Source organism: Corvus brachyrhynchos, unplaced genomic scaffold (assembly GCF_000691975.1).
Source record: "Corvus brachyrhynchos isolate BGI_N302 unplaced genomic scaffold, ASM69197v1 scaffold101, whole genome shotgun sequence".
Classification (NCBI taxonomy): Eukaryota; Metazoa; Chordata; class Aves; order Passeriformes; family Corvidae; genus Corvus; species Corvus brachyrhynchos.
In genome coordinates, this window is record NW_008237239.1 from 10,904,437 (window position 1) to 10,922,214 (window position 17,778).

The 17,778-nt window shown below is 36.6% G+C and overlaps 1 protein-coding gene across 1 annotated transcript in view; it reads right to left on the reverse strand.

Annotated features, from left to right (window-relative positions):
- The window catches only part of PKN2 (protein kinase N2), a 52,168-nt gene that overhangs the window by 18,731 nt on the left and 15,659 nt on the right, over window positions 1-17,778 (reverse strand). The window contains exons 2-3 of the mRNA XM_008630296.2: window positions 12,291-12,591; window positions 4,254-4,405 (exon numbers count right to left, since the gene is read on the reverse strand). Of these exons, the coding sequence (XP_008628518.1) occupies window positions 4,254-4,405; window positions 12,291-12,522 (384 nt within the window). The 5' untranslated portion in view covers window positions 12,523-12,591. The remainder of the gene's footprint in view (window positions 1-4,253; window positions 4,406-12,290; window positions 12,592-17,778) is intronic.

Sequence of the window (17,778 nt, forward strand, 5' to 3'; positions counted from 1 at the left end):
ACATTAGGATTTTAGTGGAAATTAAGTTAGGACAGAGGCATTGGTTGATTAAAGACTGTAAGCCACTCCCAGGGAAACAGTATGTGTTTCAAGGTGAGTAAAGGAGGCATGATCTAGAAACATTACATGTGTAGATTAATGTTTTGTAAGCTGCTACTAAAGAAAGGAGAAGTTATTAAGTGCAAAATACCTCTGAAACTATGTAGAATGTCTCCAATTTTCTTTGAGTATGGTAGGAACTCTTGTAATAGACAAATTTGCTAGACTAAGCCCACATAAAAGTAATTGTACTATTTAATCTGAGCTGATTTCCAATAGTGAAATTAGAAATATGAAGTTGCTTACATAGCACATTATGTCTGCAGTACATTTTTCTGAACATATGAAAGCTGAAGATTTTTTGTATTAATAAATACATAACAAACAAGGGTTACTTCATAAGCTGTTTCCTCAGCAACCTAAGTACTTTTTAATCTAAATAAACTAAGATAACCAAGTTTTGTTTTCAAAAGCAGTATCACAAGACGCCGTTTAGAAGAGAACATTCCTGAAGACGAGCTTTCATAAACCTCTATGGCTGCCATGTGGCTCACTCTCTGTGTTCTGGGAATTACCAGACAGCTTAAAGGTGATCTGACTTGCAAGTAAGAACAACAACACAAAAAAAGGTATAAGAAAATTTAAGGCGGTGTATTTGTCCTGTCCATGCAGTACCGATCAATCAGAGTAATTAACAGCAGTCAGTGCAGATGTGTACCACCCTTGTCACAGCCCAAAGCGCATTTTGGTTAACTCATTTTGTAGCCGCTCTATAACCTCGCTAATAAGTTACTTTCCCATGGACATGGTTTATACTTGTATTTTTAATTTTATAATGAAGCTATCAATTATTTAAGAAGTTAATGAAATTAAATTCTTCTCTTGCCATAACCAAGACAAAGAACTGCACTAAAGCTCCCAGAGCTGGAAATACTGGCACCATGAAGCATACTGTAAAAAAAATCTGTATGCTGAGAAATTTACCTTCACAGAGCTCCTCTATGACCTTGCACCGAACGTATTACTCACTCAGATATTTTAATGCTGCCCTACATTCTGCAGGGTAGATACACCAGGATCTACACATAAGAAGACTCTGGTTGCATGAAAAGAAATTGTGCCCCCTCTGCATACCATAGTGTCATAACTCTTGATTTTAAGTTTTAGTATTAATCAACATTTCAGAGAGATGAAAACCACTAGTTTTCATATTTTAAGATTCCATGTTACCTATCCAATTAATGATCACACTGACTTTCCTAAATCAATAGTTTCTCAAATACAGATGTAAAATTTTGAAATAATCACTGACTTTAGCAGAGTATAAGATTTAAGTAACAGATTACAAGTCACTCTAGAATGCTGTATTAAACCTTATCCATGCATCACTCTGATGTATAAATATGCTGTAAGTGTTTCTTTGTCTGTATCTTCCCTTTTATCTTATTTTGGATCTTGCTGCTCTTGATTATTGCTCCTAGTCTCTTACTGGAATAGATTTGCTTGCTCAGGAGCAACATTAGCCCTTCAATGTGTAGAATGGAGGCAATCCAGCATTACAGAGATATCCTTATGTTTCAAAGAGACAGAAGATCCCATCTTCAGAACCAAAATGTATGTGTAATGCTCAGCAGCTCTTCTAGTGTTGGAGCCTGAATACAAAGTATTTCAATGCATCTTCTGAGTACAGAAGAAATGACACTGCCTGTAAAACTGATCTGCAAAGCTGTCATGGGATCTCAGAGAACCTACACACGACCAAGCAAAGATGATCGTTATCTCTGAAATGTTTAAGTCCAAATAGGTTGACCTGAATGTTACTGCAGCAAGTAAAGTACAAAGGGAAAAGCCTCCCATGAGATGATGGGCTTATTAACAGACTGCTTTTTCATTTTTAGAAAACAGATTACAACCTCCCTCCATTAAATTTAGGTCCGAAAATAATACAACGGATTTGAAATTAGATCATATAGTACACTTGTAGAAAGGTCACAAATGAGTCTAATATGTTTAAAGATGGTCCTATGACTACTTTTTAAAGAACTACTGGATAACTGGGACTGGATTAAAACTGGGGATTTTCTGCCCCTTCTGCCCATCCCATCCAGACACTTGGATTCTTTTAAGCTCTGCTTTTTAGAAACATAATCAGCATGCTCAAGCCTACAGTTCAAACTTGCCAAACTAACTCACTACTGAGCACAAAAAAAAAAAGAGAGAATGAATACCCACCATTTCCATCCTGTTTGTTGAAGTGGCTGGCAATGCTTTTGTGCTTTCCAGTTTGCTCTCTCCAGCCCAGTTACTATATACTCCCAATCTGGTAGGCTCATTTAAGCATTTACCAATTGCAAATACAAGATTCAATCATAAATTTTAATTACATGCCTCAATCTAAAGCAAACCAGAATTTATCTTCTCTACCTAGTCTGATCAAAGTCTCCTAACAATGTCTAATATTACAGCCTGAGTGTTTAGTTAAGTTTTTCAGCCTGTTATAAGGTGACTCACCAAGGGTTTATTAGAAACCTAATTTATGTATGTCTTTTGATCCATTTGGGTCAGCTGATTATTAGATTTAAGTGTACCTGATGTTAAGTACATGGCCCCAGAGGATGTAGACTCCAAGGGTTTTCAGGAGCTGAGGGACTGTGGTGGATGGACAGCATTCCCAGGACCTTAGTCATAATGTGCACTCCAGATATTTCTTCTATTTGCCCCCAGCTAGTACATTTACAGGTCACTTTCAGATAAGGCTACCTGGGACAGAAGGAACTTGATGGCACCTCTGGTCCATTGAGTCTAAACTCATTTTCTGGGAGAAAGCAATGCTCCCTGCTATCTTTTCAAGGTATAAGGAATTCATACAGTAGGCAGATACAAAATTATCTGCCTCTTCACCAACACCTAGCCCAAATTCAGTCAAAACCATGAAGTTCCTTTCCAACACTTTCTGGTTAAAATCAGTTATAAAGGGGAGCAATGTAATTCCCAGATGCCTACTCTTCAAGCCAAACCTTCCTTTTAGTAACTTCACTGACCCAGGTAAGTGTTGGCTCAGCTAAGATCTTAAAACATTTCGATTTTACTACTGTCTGGACACAAAAACATCTAACCAAGCTACTCCATGCTATTTGTTAGAGCTACTCTTGTGTTTACTCTTAGTTTGGAAATTAATCTCCTTAATGATTTAGTAAAAGTAAATGGAAAGAACGGCTAATGAGTAATGAATGAAAGGTGAAGGGGCAGGGAAGTAGAGGATCTTCCCCTCCCTTTTTTCTAATTTGAGAACTACGACCGCCTTATACTCAACAAAATGTGTTGTGGGGAGGGGTTTGTTAGTTTCTGGATTTGGTTTTGTTGACTTTTTTGATTTTGTTTTGTTTTCTTTCATTTAAAAGGTTTGGATGTTTCACTTGAATTAAGGGATTCTTAGAGTATGTATTTTATTACACAGGAAAGAGTATGTAATAAGTTGAACTCATTTAGAGGTTAGCAAACACTTTCCCTCTACCTCCTTGGAAAAATTCTGGCGCTATCGAGAGAGTGAGTGCAAGTACTTAAAATTCAGATATAAGAATAAGTGTGGCTTTATTTTTAATTTCACTTTATTCTATCAGTTGCTACTGCTAGATTACACTTTCATAAAGAAAAATTTCCATGTGTTTCTTATGTGTATGTATACCAATGCAGGTTATGATAACTCTATCAGAATACTACACACATCTTATTGAAGCATTTGGCACAGATCTTTTTACTGCTAACTAGAACTAGATGACCAGTTCAGAACATACTTGGCAATCCTGCCTTTTTTGAAATTATCATGCACATTAAAATGTTAAACTAATGGATCTACCTTTTTGAGTGGAGCTAGGAAAAACATCAGACACCAGTCAGTGTCCTACCAAGCTTTGCTGCTAAGTGAATCCCACATGGTCAAAGATTACTAGATGTACTAAATTTAGTAAGCCGGATTTATTATTTAGGTTGAGCTGCATCTGCACAAACTGATAAAACAATCACTTCAGTGGGTATCAAACCACAACAAAAAATTGTATAGTAATTTGTAGTAGATTTGATGTAACTATTTAACAAAAATATAACCCAAACTAAAAATACTGAAATTGCATACTGTTTATACATTGTACAGTCACATTACAGCAATATGAAAATCCACAGTCATTTAATGATCTATAGGCATTCCAAAGCCTTACCTTTGAAGAGCCATTTGAGTACATCTGTATCATATTTTCTGCTCCCTGTTTTACCTTCAGTTCTATATCCAACTGCTTCTTTAAGGCCATCAATCTGTTGTTCGTAGAAAACCGAGGATCGCTATTTGGAGTATCAGGAGTGCTAGGGCAATCTGTGAATTAAAGGTGAGATATAAGTGTGCAGGAAAAAAAACAGGAAGAAAACACCCAAACCACTCCCCAAAACCCACCTTATACTCTATTCTATGAAGTTACAGATTAAACAGAATTGGAACATTGAGAATTAAAACTGACCCTCCTGTCCAGAGCTACTCTGCAACAGCACTGCAAATGCGCCTTAACATGAAAAGCCGCCTGAATGCCCTGTGACTCCTACACACGTCCTAATTCACATGAATCACTTCCGGGACTGGGCAAACAGGCAGGTTTGCAGCTAAGTCTATTTTTATTTCAAAGAAGACTTATTTCTTCTAGAATGTCTTGAGTCAATTAAAAATGAAGTTTTCCATTAAGCTTTCTTATACCCTTGATTTTAAATCTAAGTGTTTTAAAAACAAACTTGGATAACAGTAGTAGATTCTAATGAGCACTGTCTGAATACAGCTCTTGAGTAGCACCTCATCAATTTCAGTGTGAATACTGCAGACAGTGTTTATGTCAAAATTAGGAACAGATAAAATAAGCCTTTTTCTTATTGTAAAGCTGAATGCTTTCTGCTCTGGAGTCGTAACAGAATACTGGGACAACTGGATATATAGGCAGACAGATTATTGAACAACTGACTGATTTGTGGGAAGGATAAATCTTTTTCATTTGACAATATTACTGTGTTTGGGTCTCCATCTTGTTGGATTAATTTAATGGAATGCAAGTTAGTTTTATCAATGAAATTATAAAGTCCAACTCCTTAACTTTTCATAACCAGTCTATTATATAACTTCAATTTCAGCTCTTGCAACATGAACTGTTAGCAAACTGAAAAAGAAGTGGCCACTGGACTATTTCCAACACACCTGTCCTTAGAGCTAACTATCTTCCCTAACATTTCCAATGATTTTTCTTCCAACCTTTTGATAAAAGAGGACCAATTATTTCCACCGTAATAATTTTTAAAAATTTTTATTTCTTCTACCCCAACAACTGAGAGAACACCTTCTCTATGGACAAATGACACTGGTCTCCTGGAAGACAGTATTTACTCAATATGAACAGTAAAATCTTTTCCCCAATTGTAAAAATCCTCCTTGTATTAAAACTAGGATGAGGAATCAAGTTCCTGAAATCCTCAATTACCAGAAAACACGGCAGTGCACTAGTAATTTACAAATTTTTACTTATGAAGTGTCATGGGGAGATGTCTTATCTGCCATTTCATATATCTTCTGTAAAAGCTTCTGATAACTACTTTTGGAGATTTAATACATTTTGCTTCCAGGTTTGCTGGGTAATTTCCTCCTAAATTGCAATCTTTGCCGAGCCTACATACAGATTTCATGTAAGGGTTTTAATTTCCTCTGCTGCTAATTCACTCTTCACTTCAAGCCACTTCAACTCTCTTACTGCATCCTCACTACTTAAAGGTAGGACAGAAAATACCAGATGTTAAAAAAAAACCCCAAAAAACAAAACAAAACCAAACCCAACAAAAAACCACCACCAAAGAAAACACCAAAAAACTGCATTACTCCTCAGCTGTTTTGTCATTGATCCTCTCCGCAATGTTTAGGCTTGGTTCCCCTGTGGAACTGCACTTGAATAGCTTTACCTTAAATCTGTTATTAGTAAAACAAAGATTAACAAAATGCTTTCCTATCACTTATGTCTTCACTTTCAACTAATCCTCACCTAATAATCTATTCAAAATGAGAACAAACATGAACTTGAAAGTCACAGTGTCAAGTCTCCTTGTAAAGTAGATTCACCGTATAAATGAATATTTACCAACTTCAGATATATGATGCAAGCCTCTACCACTTAAAGATCCTGGCCCTCTGATGATCCCTGTGAAGACTGTGGGGCTCCTTAAGTCTGTTTTCACAGCTTTTGAAGATGTACACAAGCAGCCTTCCTTTGCATTAAAACAACACTCAAGTTGCAAGTTGAGGACTAATTAGAGATACCATGTTTCAGGCTACCCAGGCAGCTGTTATTATCTGCCTTTGCATGTCTCTGCTGTGAAGGTGTAACCACATCACTTACCTAGGTCATCTCAAGAGTTGGTCTGTATTTGTGGGTGTAACCTACCCTCTACTACTTAGTTAAAATTGTTGTACTACATGCTTTGTTAGTAACTAACAGCAAAGGAAAATTTTCTGCAATATGGACTAATTGCAAGGAAGAAGTAATTTTTTGCCTTCAGGCATAATAGCTGCTCACCAAACTCCCAAATATGGAACAATATGTTTCTTAATATATCATGTTTTTAAGAAGAAAAAAAAAATTACCAATAGCTTCTCAGAGATGCTTTCCAAGGGACTCCTTCTACCATCCCCCCAACCACCCTCCCCATTACTACTCAGTAAGCAGCTCGAGGCAGCTTCTTATAGAATTCATATTAACTTTTAAATCAGCCAGACAAACCGGTTCTATTGCAGAAAGCACTGACAGTCTTAGCAGCGACACTACAAGCTACATTTGTATTAGCTGTTTCCTTCTCTTTGTTCTGTAAGGTTGTAATGACTTTGCATGGCTAGCTATCTCAGATTTATTTGTGTAAAGCAGAGGGGGGTCAAATCTCCTCTGAAGGCATTTAGTTATCTTCATAGTACAAATAAGTAATAAATTCATCCAGGCAATTGAAATCAATGGGATTGATGTATATGGTTGAAGTTAAACAAGAGTTAAGTACTAATACCAAACTGGTATTTCACTCAAAGTAGGGACTGAGGAACAGAAGAGGTTCTCCAGTTTGCCCCATTTTTTGGTCAATAAGGGCAGTACCAGACTTGCCGTTTTGGATACATTCAAGTACGGCTTTGCATCAGACAGCAAGGGCTTTGCTGGGGTACAGGTTTGGGCTTCTAGGCCCAAATATTCTTGACAGTGAATATCAAGTGAAGTAATAGATGCATTTCAAGTGAACTTGACTTCAACAAGCAGGCATGCTATTATGCTGAAGAACTATGAATGCTTTTGCTTAACACTACTGAGTTTTTTGCAGCTTGTTAGCACACATCCAGGATGCTGGAAGAGCTGCAGTGCTGCTTCCCCAGCACCTGAAATATACTGTTTTCATAAAAATATACTCATCAGACCTAAAATAACTTAATAGGGATGGTTTAACTGATTTTTTTTTTTAATATTTGGATTACATGAGGACAATGGCAGTTTCCAGTCTGAAATGCTTATCTGAACTGCGATCTTTGCTCTTCTGAAAACCTTTTCAGTTTGAGTTTGTACACACTCAACCAGCAAAACCTTCTTGCTTCTAAACTGCCTTTTACCATCACTGCCATCTAAATTATATTTATAAAGAGTAGTTACGTAACTCTACTCTTCTGAGACTGCTGCTCATTCCTTTGGGATCTCCTCCCCAGATGCTACATATGCTATTTCTTCAGTAAGCTCAGTGTGAAATCTAGGATCCCACATAACTTTCTGAATTTGGGTTCCCAGATGGTACTGCAGCATGCTGCTTAAGTACTCAATTAGCAGCAAGTACCCTTTGGTAAATAGTTAATTTTAATCTTATCTGAGGATATTTCATTGCTGTTAGCCTCATCAGTGTCATACCCAACAGAAATACCTGCAATGCATTTAGGCATTGCTGAAGGGAGGAAGAAAGATGCATTATCAGGCTATTCTCAGGGAGACAGAAGGGTGAATCAGCACGTGAACTAAGCCATCAGTAGGTCCAAGGCAGCAGTGGACATTCTGCACTCAGAAAACATCCAGTGCTGACCTCCTGGAAACTTCTGAGGTTCACTTGTTATTTCCATTAGGTAATAGCTAATTTTAGCTACAAAAAAAGTGTCAGGACATTGTTTCAAATTGCATCAATAATGTTACCCTACATTGAGGTTCCCAAAAGTTATCATGAAATTCTCATGGATATGAGCTTTGTATGTGGAGTCTGCTGTCTAAAACGTCACTACCTATACCAGTTTGGTTGCTACCTCTACCAGTTTCCATTAATTGGTCTTATGTGGACACTTTGGTGTCTAACAGGTTAACTTAGTCATTCACAAGAACAAAGAAATCCCCCAAACAGTCAGCTAATCATATTCTTAAACAAAACAATTTGTTTTCTTTGCAACACCTACAGCTAAATCTGATGTAAAGTGGATAGCTTCCATGCTAGTTAGGAGAACGGAAGAAAAGGCATGAACTTGTCTTTGAGTTTATTTTCTCCATGTTTTATCCAGTTTTATCAATTCGTTCAAAGGTTTTTCTATCATTGCACCTCTCTATCCACCTTAACTTCAGCTCTATGAAACAGACTAATTTCCCAATTTATAGATTTTCTATGTATTAGCTATATGTCTAATTAAATCAGTAACTTGCTATATGTAAGCAATTTCAGTCTTAAACCTCCCAGAGTTATATTAGAAACCACCATCTGTACTGCTACTTTTTGCACAAACACAAAAATACCCATTTAATCTCTGCTACTGTGTAGAAGCATGTTTTCAAGACAAACTTTCCTCATCTCTAAAATAGAAGTAATCATCCCCGTGTGACACCTTACATCTCTCAGACTTTCAGCAGTAATGGTCACTAGGCTTGTTCTACTCATTTTATATTGCTGGATTCTGCTTCACTTTTGAGTGCTGACCTATGCATTTTTAAATTCCCCATCTTTGTATGACTAATACACTGCACAGCAAGGGCAGACTTGGGTACAAAGTCCCACTTCTAAAACAAGCTTAGATTCATCGGCAACCCCTATAAGGTAAAGTACACCTATGTTATGCTAAAAGTTGTTTCTGCATCACATACCCACTGTCAGATCTACCCTCACATGCAGTAATATAGCTGTTTGACTAAACTGCAAAGTTTAGTACCAATTCTTCAAATAATTGTGAGCTTTCAGCTCTAGGCAAACTACCATAAAAACATCTAAACTTGCTTGGAACAGAATGCTATTAAAACACATTTTTCTACATTAGATTTGTTAACACTACATTTAATGGTTTTAACATATATTGATTACACTGTGATGATTACAAAACAGTTACACTAAAAATTAGTGGCTTGTTAAAAAGTAATAGATGTTACTGCTTGATGCCATAAGCAACAGAAAGAGTCACAACTGCCTGCGTAACACTTTTCAGCTCTAAATTAGGAGCACTTTACAAACATATGTTCACACCCACTTTTCAGATACAGGAACAAGGAAAGATTAAATGACTGTTCTGAGTTACCAAAATGATCTTTCAGCCAGTCAACAAAACAGTCAAAAAATCTTTAGAGTTCAGGCCTGACAAGTCAAAAGGATCAGCTCAATGAATCTCAATCCTGACTTTGCTACTTAGAACCCAAAAAAACCTACACAATATATTCTGTTAGACAGGGAAAAGCACAGGGCTTTAATACTGAAAAGTATTAAAGTTCACAAAGAGAACACAGACCTTGACTGCCATAGCTCTTGAACCCTCTTTACCTTATTTTCAGCATTCATGATCTGTGGAGACGAAAAATTTCTCATATATTTCCTTCTCTCTTTTAAATAACTTGTTACTAAGTGACCAGAAGAAGGTCAAACACAAGCTAAAGTGAAAAGCAGCAACCACGATTAAAGATAACCTGTGGAAACAATGCACTTATTTGGGGAGCTCCCATATTCACCAGTAAATGGTTATTAAATTCACTGCATATTCTTGCAAACACAAGAATTCTCAAAGTGAGATATCTGTGACCTGTCCACATGGCAGCGACCTTTAGGGTTATGTATCTACATACTTCCTCAATATTCCTTAATATTATGTGTGTGTGTATATATATACACACAGGCACACATGCACAGTTGGCACATCATAATTTTTGTATTACCAATATCATTTTGCAAATGCGAAGCTCACTAATAACTTACTTCAAGCCCAAGATTTCAGTATTAAAAATCAGAATATCACCAAGACGACTTGCAGCCATTAGTCTCAAGACAGACAGAACATTTACTGATAGTGCTCCCCCTCCATGAACTACTGACCATGAATGAGGAAGGAGACAAGAACTTAAATTACAAGGCAAACAGTAAAAAAACCTCAAGCATTTCAACTTTGGAGGGTGGACGCTTGCAAATTTTTGATCTAAAAAGAGATATTAACGGAATTAAAGATTGCATTTTTTTTTTCCCTCAAGAACATTATGCAAAATATTCTATTAAAATGGGTCTTGCATAGGAATACCTGATGTGATATTTTGCAGAGAAGATTAAGATCTCATCAGAACTAATAAGTATTTTCTTGCATATTTCCATGATTAAGACTATACGACCTATCTACCAATAACACCTAGAACAGAGTGGAATTTAAAAACACAGTCGTAAGAAGTTTAGCATGCATCAAAAGCATGTAGAAGCACCGAACATCAACCCTGATCTTTTATCCTTTGAATGTCTCCTGCATTTCCTGAGACACGCACATGACAATATTGCTCATTAACACATTATGATAAGGCTTTTAAAACTGCTACACTTGGAAAGGAGCATTCCAACAAGAGCATTCTGTGCTCATACACTTCGCAAGTTCTACTACTAGATGGATTTTGCAAATTTATTCTGCACAGATTTTTAATATTTGGTCTATACAGTTTGTATACAATTCCCTTTCTGTTCCACTCTTCCTGTTCTTTTAAAAGCCACACTCCTGGCAACACCGAAGCCCATTTTCATAAATCTTGGCTGACATGGAACAGAATGCTTCCTGCCTACCAAAAGCCCAATGGCTATCTAGAAGCATATATTATTGTATACATTTTCATTTCATGCTGCAGCAAACACTTTGCCTTACTAGTTCCAGCTGTGTCCTTGCTTCACCTCTTGTATCTTGCACAGATAAAAAGCAAAAAAGAGCAGGGAATCCAGAGAATACTGCACAGGCCACTACAGATACTTGAGCATCTTTGCAGTATGTCATTGGGCCAGACTATGAATTGCTGACATCACCTGCCAGTATTTTCCTAAATTCTCACTGTAACCAAACTTTCATTACAAGGATGATGCAGACTTCTATTCTACTGCCCAAGCTTCCTCAGGCTTGGCATTCACTTCACATGAACCTTCAATGGCTTGTGCACATTCATTAACTTTTTGCCAAGAGGAGTCTGTGCAATGTGAAATCACCAGGCTGGCAGTTATCTCCCAGGTCATTCCACAAAGCTGAAAGAGGACTGTTTACTTTCACAACATTCCATCTTAAAATACCAACCCTGGTATTTTTAAAAAATAACATTCAAAATTAGTATTGACTCACTGCCATGCCACAAAAAATACTAATTAAAACCATTAACTACAGCCATTCTCTGAAAACAATTTCAAATTGTCTTTAAAATGGTAGCTTTGCTGTGGAAAAGGCCAGAGACTTAACAAACTGTAAAAAATGTCACTGTAAGAAATGTTTGATAATAACAGCATAACAGAAAAACATTTTCTAATATAAGACTTAAGTTAAAAAAACCAAAAACCAACAAAAATTTTAAGTATAAATGTTGTAATATTTTCCCCATTGAATAAAGAGGTGCATTAGTGCTGATGACTACAGTATAATTCAGAGAAAGTCACTGGAAGAGTTCATGAAATTTACTTTCATACGGTGAGAAAAGCTATTAGGAAACATTACAGTGACTGAGAAAATATTTTAATATACTAAGAACTGAAAGTAAGGAACTCATAGTCCATAAAATACAGTGTTCCCTAGAAAACAGTTTAAAACTCAAAGGTACTAGATACTGATTTGTGAATCAAGACAAAGGGACACATGTAAGTAACAAGCTCACCAGCTACAGATTTGCTTGTTCACAGAGCAATTTTTTCAAGTGAAATGGGGAGAGCTTATCTCAGCTACAAAGAAAAACTGGTTTCACAGCAACGCATGGTACCTGCAACATCTTCAAGATCCGTTACAACAATGTGTGCATTTAGCTCCTGTAACTTATGATGCAAGTCTTCTAACTTCTTATTCGATTTTTTCAAAATGTTGTCCACATATGCCAAGTTCTTTTTATCCGTTGTGACCCTCCTGAGGTTCTCTGCTCCCTCCTTGATTTTAAGTTCCTTTCTTATTTCTCGCTTGATTTGGTCCTTTATTTCATCCAGCTTCTGCTGTACCATTGTATCTGAGAAGTCCAACTTCTGGCCAGTACTCACATTCTCAGAAGTTACGAGACCTTTGGCATCCCCCTAGGAAGAAAAACAGTAATATAATCACCAGGCAACACTGTTTCTGACAACACACACTTAAAGTGACCAGGACTCAGGTCCTTGTACGTTAACTCTGTAAGGCCATTCACTAACCACAAGTTACACTCCCACTGACCTAAAGCAACAATATCACAAGATATGACATGTTAACTGGAGTTATATTTTACAACAGATTTCTTTTAAATTTAATGACATCTTTACTATGCCTATTTTTAACACCAAGAAATTCAAATACTTTTGGATTTGTCATGGCTGCTTGCCTGGCATTTATATGCCTCAGAGCTAATAAGTCATGTTTGTAATTTATAGGTTCGTGTTTTAATAGACAAGATGGATAGAGGAAAAAAGACTAACTTCTAATAATTACAATCTATGATGAATTTTTATACATTCATTAGAATAGGTTCCTTTTAAAGATTGTTAAAAAAAAAGATTATAAAACCATACTGATGTTTGCAGTTGTTTAAAGAAATACTGGCATCTTTATGAAGATTGTCAAGTTGTTACTGGAAATACATTTGCTAGGTCTTTTTATGTTTTTAATCCTTCAAGTAAAGCCTTTCACTTTAAAAAGTAATAATGATTAAAAAAATCAAACCTTACTTTTTTGTGCAGGCAAGCTAGGCTGAAATGAAAAAAAACGTTGCAGTGATGGAACAGGAGTTGGTGTAGTGAGGGAGCGGGGGATGAAAAGTCTTCAGACCCTCAGTACACAGAAGGCCACCACTGTGCCTACTATACATTTGCATATCACTGAGAAGTAAGAGCACAAAGGGTGCGCTATAGAACCGACATCAGCAAAGTCCACATACAATTAATTACATACGTCATAAGATTTCTGTGCCTTACACACAGACCCTGGACAATGAGGAGATGTTACGTCCTACCCAAAAAAATCTCAGCTAGAGCTAAATGAGTGCAGATCAAAGAAGGGTACTACTGGACTTAGAATTTGATCCCGTTCTAATTCAGAATTTACTTAATAAATGTCTGGCCTGATTTGCACATATATACCCAAAACACCAAAATTCCAGCAAATTTTCCTGAACACAATGACAAAATTGTCTAGACTTCTGCAAAATGGAGTGGACAAAAAGGTATTTTAAAGCATAATTAAAATGTTGAAAGTTTTTGGTGTAGAACTAGTTGTCATCACCATTTGCTGTTGGAAAAAACAACGATACAGCAGAGTAAACAGTAGAAGAAAACATTCAGGAGGGAGTTCAAGGAGCACAGAACACAAAACCACTAGAGATACTCCACAGTAACTTGTAATACAAAAGAATTTGGATCACGAAGGTTGTGCCTGGGCCCTACATGTCAACAGATAATGTTGGTCAAGCTATTTCAATCTGTGCATATTCCAGCAATACTGCCTTCCATAAGCAAGATCCAATCTACTAGTCCTCAACTATAACTTTACAGGTTTCCTGAATCTCTCATTAAAACATTTCTACCCATAGCTTCTACTTTTAGTACAAGAAGTTAATAACTCAAAGATTCTTAAGTATTTAAAGTAGTCAGAAGCCCAATCTTGCTGCAGAATTTGACTATCAGTTAAAAAGAGAACAAGTAAGCAATTTAGAAATGACAAACTAAGTAAGAAATGAAAGGGAAAAAAACCCATGCAAATTTACTTTAAGTGCACTTGTGAGTGCTTTTCTGTCAGTGCAGATTAAAATAAATAATTATGCATATGTAGAGAGGCTATTAATAGCTGTACTGGGAAATACATGGCATTGTTTCCATATATAGGCATATAAAATAGAATCAATTTTTTTTTTGAATAGAATAATCAATAGCAAAAAGCAACTAGTACAAAGGTTCATATCCATAATGAAGGAAATGAATGCATACAAATTGAGTGTTTTGTTTTGAGAAAACGGAAACTGAAAATAAATTGATATAACAACTGTATGGCAAACTATTTAAGTAGTAAGTATATCTAAATCAGATTAAGATCTTTGACTTCCCTGTCTAACACATAAAAATTAAGGATGTCAAAAAAGAGCATCAAGATTAGTATAATACTATTCGGCCTTTAAAAGAAGAGACGTAAAAAAAGTCTGCAAATAAAAAGCATGCATTTTTACAGCACAATTATTCATGCCTGCTCTACAAGCTTTCTAGAAATAAACTTCCTTAAAGCACGATGCTACACTTTTTAAAGTTCAAAGGAGAAAGACAAATGAGAAGTGTAAAAAAAGCCAAATCAAGTAACAAAAACACCAAAACCCACCCTAAACCCAAAAGAAAACCTTTATTTTATGCTGTAATAGCACCCAAAGTTTGCTAAAATTATGCCAAGTATGTACACTTCTCAAACAGAACAATGTAATTAAGAGATAAATAATTCAGAAATATTATTCACTGTGGTTTTACTAAAGAGACTTCAGTTAATTGTTCATCCATTGAACAATAATGTATTTTGTTACAGGGGAGGTTTTCATCCCTCTACAAGCCCTATATTCCATCTGTTAAAGTCATGTTACGTTCTCCCATAAACAGGTTTTTGGAGACCTTGTTCCAGATAGAGTTCTTAGTAAGTCTTCAATGAAATTAAATCTCCATGATCATTAGTAATTTGCCTTCCAAATTTTCAGTAATTGAGTTAAAGTTCTCCTCAGCCTGAGCAGTCTCAGCAGCATCTTTGTCCCTGGATTTAAGGGTTTCAGAATAGAGTTGCTTTCTTCAATCTGCTTTTGAGACAGTAGAGAGTTCAATAGTGTGGATACTACCACTGAAAGCTGGTGACACTGCCTGTACATTTAAAAATTCTTTTTTAAATCCCCCCAAAAGCCACATACGATACTTCTTCTGTCTGTCCTGTCATCCAGAGGTAATTATACTTTTGAGCAAAAAGTATTCCCTCACCTAGTTATCCAGATATGTCACCTGGCACAAAGGTCACTGTGAAATAAATTCTTCCAAGGAGCCAACTGTGCACTCAGTGACCCTTGAAGGTCACCGTGAATGCAGAGCAAGAGTGTGTTCTGCAAGTGAAGCTGCTCTGGTCCTGCACTAATGTGTTTTGCTGCTGGGATGCAGCAAAGGTTTGAGACAGATGCTCATGCTGCAAAGATGAGCAGCCTCAAAAGTGTTCCAGTTAAAGATGAAGATAATAATCATAATAGCACAACAGAACAGAACGTCCAATAGTTAAATCAGAGAAATGAGGTAGGATTTTTTCTTTAAGAAAAGCACCTCCCAAATGCCAAACTCAAAACTATACTTTTAAACTGAAGTAACTTAAAATACAGGATATTCCAGCATTATTAGATGACATCCTATTACAAGTCTCTGCTTAGAGTTGAATGTTCTTTCAAAAAACAATTTTTCTCATTTGGATAAACTCCTTCCCAGGATGAACTTCACATCCTTTAGGCTGTAGGTGTTCTGTCCACTCAACCTGAAAATTAAGACTGTTAAAAGAAACAACTGTTAGAGGCAGGGCCCAAGTCCTTTCCCTTGCACTGCTCAAGCAGGCAGAGTGCAAAGACAGAAGAAATCATTCACCTTTCTATGCCAAGAAGCCATCAATGAATTTTGCACAACTCTTCCCTTTACTCTCCCTATTCAAATCACTTAAAATATCTTAAGAGTGGAACTGCTCTGAAGCGGATAATGACTAAACCATTCCTGCTGCAAAACAGAGAACAGACCCCACTGCTTTAAAATCCAAGGCAAAAGAATGGGCAGCCAGTTACTGATTCTCAGTTTCTTTTTAAATTCTGGTAGTGTTTTGGCTGCTGGTTAAAAGAGAGGGGCCAATCTTTGCTGGGTGGTCCCAGTACTGGACAGCTCAGCACAGCATCCTTCTGCCTTGTGCCACAGCAAACTGCCGGGGACCTGGTTCTTGGCCCGAGCAGCGGCAAAGGGCAGCGTCACCCACTCACCGTGGGAGGTGTGGACAGCAATGACAGGCAGCACTGCACAGCTCTTTGCAGTACCAAAATACATGTTTGGGAGTCACACTGCAGATTTCTGAAACAATTCAGTGTGCAATGAAACTGAAGGTAAGTTTACTATCAAGGACCACAAATTAGATACTACTGCTTAATAAAAAAAAAAAGGAAGAAGGAAAAAAGGAGTCCACTTACACAGCCTTCCCACTGCAACAGACTCAACCTCACTTTGATTGCTGGCTCAAAGACTATCTATTTACATAGATTAATTCAAGATGCCAGACTTCGACTTCTGTACTTCTGGGATGTTTTAAGTATAGTTGCTGAAAATAATGAGTAGTGGTCTGAGCATGTCTTTTAATAATACAGACTATTCTGGCTGACGTGGTGAAAGAAAGTAGTAATACTGTTTATGAAAACCCATGCGGGTTTTTCAAAAGCGCACTTTTGCTTTAGATCAATTCTGAACCAAGTAACTGGTGAAGCAGGTGCCTTGACATACTGCATTTATCACCAAAATCCCATTTAAGAATAAAACATATAAACTGCATGGCAGTGGCAATGGTACTGCTGAAGAGAGTGTCATGAAGCTGAACATATCAGAGAACCTGCTTAAGTTGTGTAAACTGAATGGCTTTGAATTCTAAATGACATTCTCAAACTGCCCCCACTTAGAAGATAACACTAAAACTCTGGGCATTAATAACTCCTGAAGACTTGCTCCTAAGAGCACAGTACAACTTCACTGTGCTATATCATATATTCATTATAGAGAATATTGATTAGAGCAAGAACTCAGATTCCTCATTTCTATTAGAAGCTATTATAGAAAGGTAAGTGGAGCCTTAAACTACACCATGCTTAACAGCTGGTGAGTGCTCATGCACAATATTATTCACATTTCACATTCACATGCTACTAGCACACACTAAGCCTGCCTTTAGAAAAAATCCCAAACCAGACCTTATCGAAACTCACAGTAAAACAGCCTATGTTTTTTCCTAAAGGTATTAGCATTTCTTTTCATATGCTCTTGACTTTTGGTAAGCATTTCAATAGACATTTAGACAATAAAAAAACCTGTTTGACAAATATAGTAAAAAATGCTTGGCTATTTAATATAAGCATACCTGTTTCAAATATAAAAATAGGACTTTCATCTTATGTATGATTTTAAAAAAAATCATAACCCAGAAAGACAAATATTAACTTGTAATTTAATTTTGAAGAGCTACAAGTACAGATTTGGAACTAGCAAGTA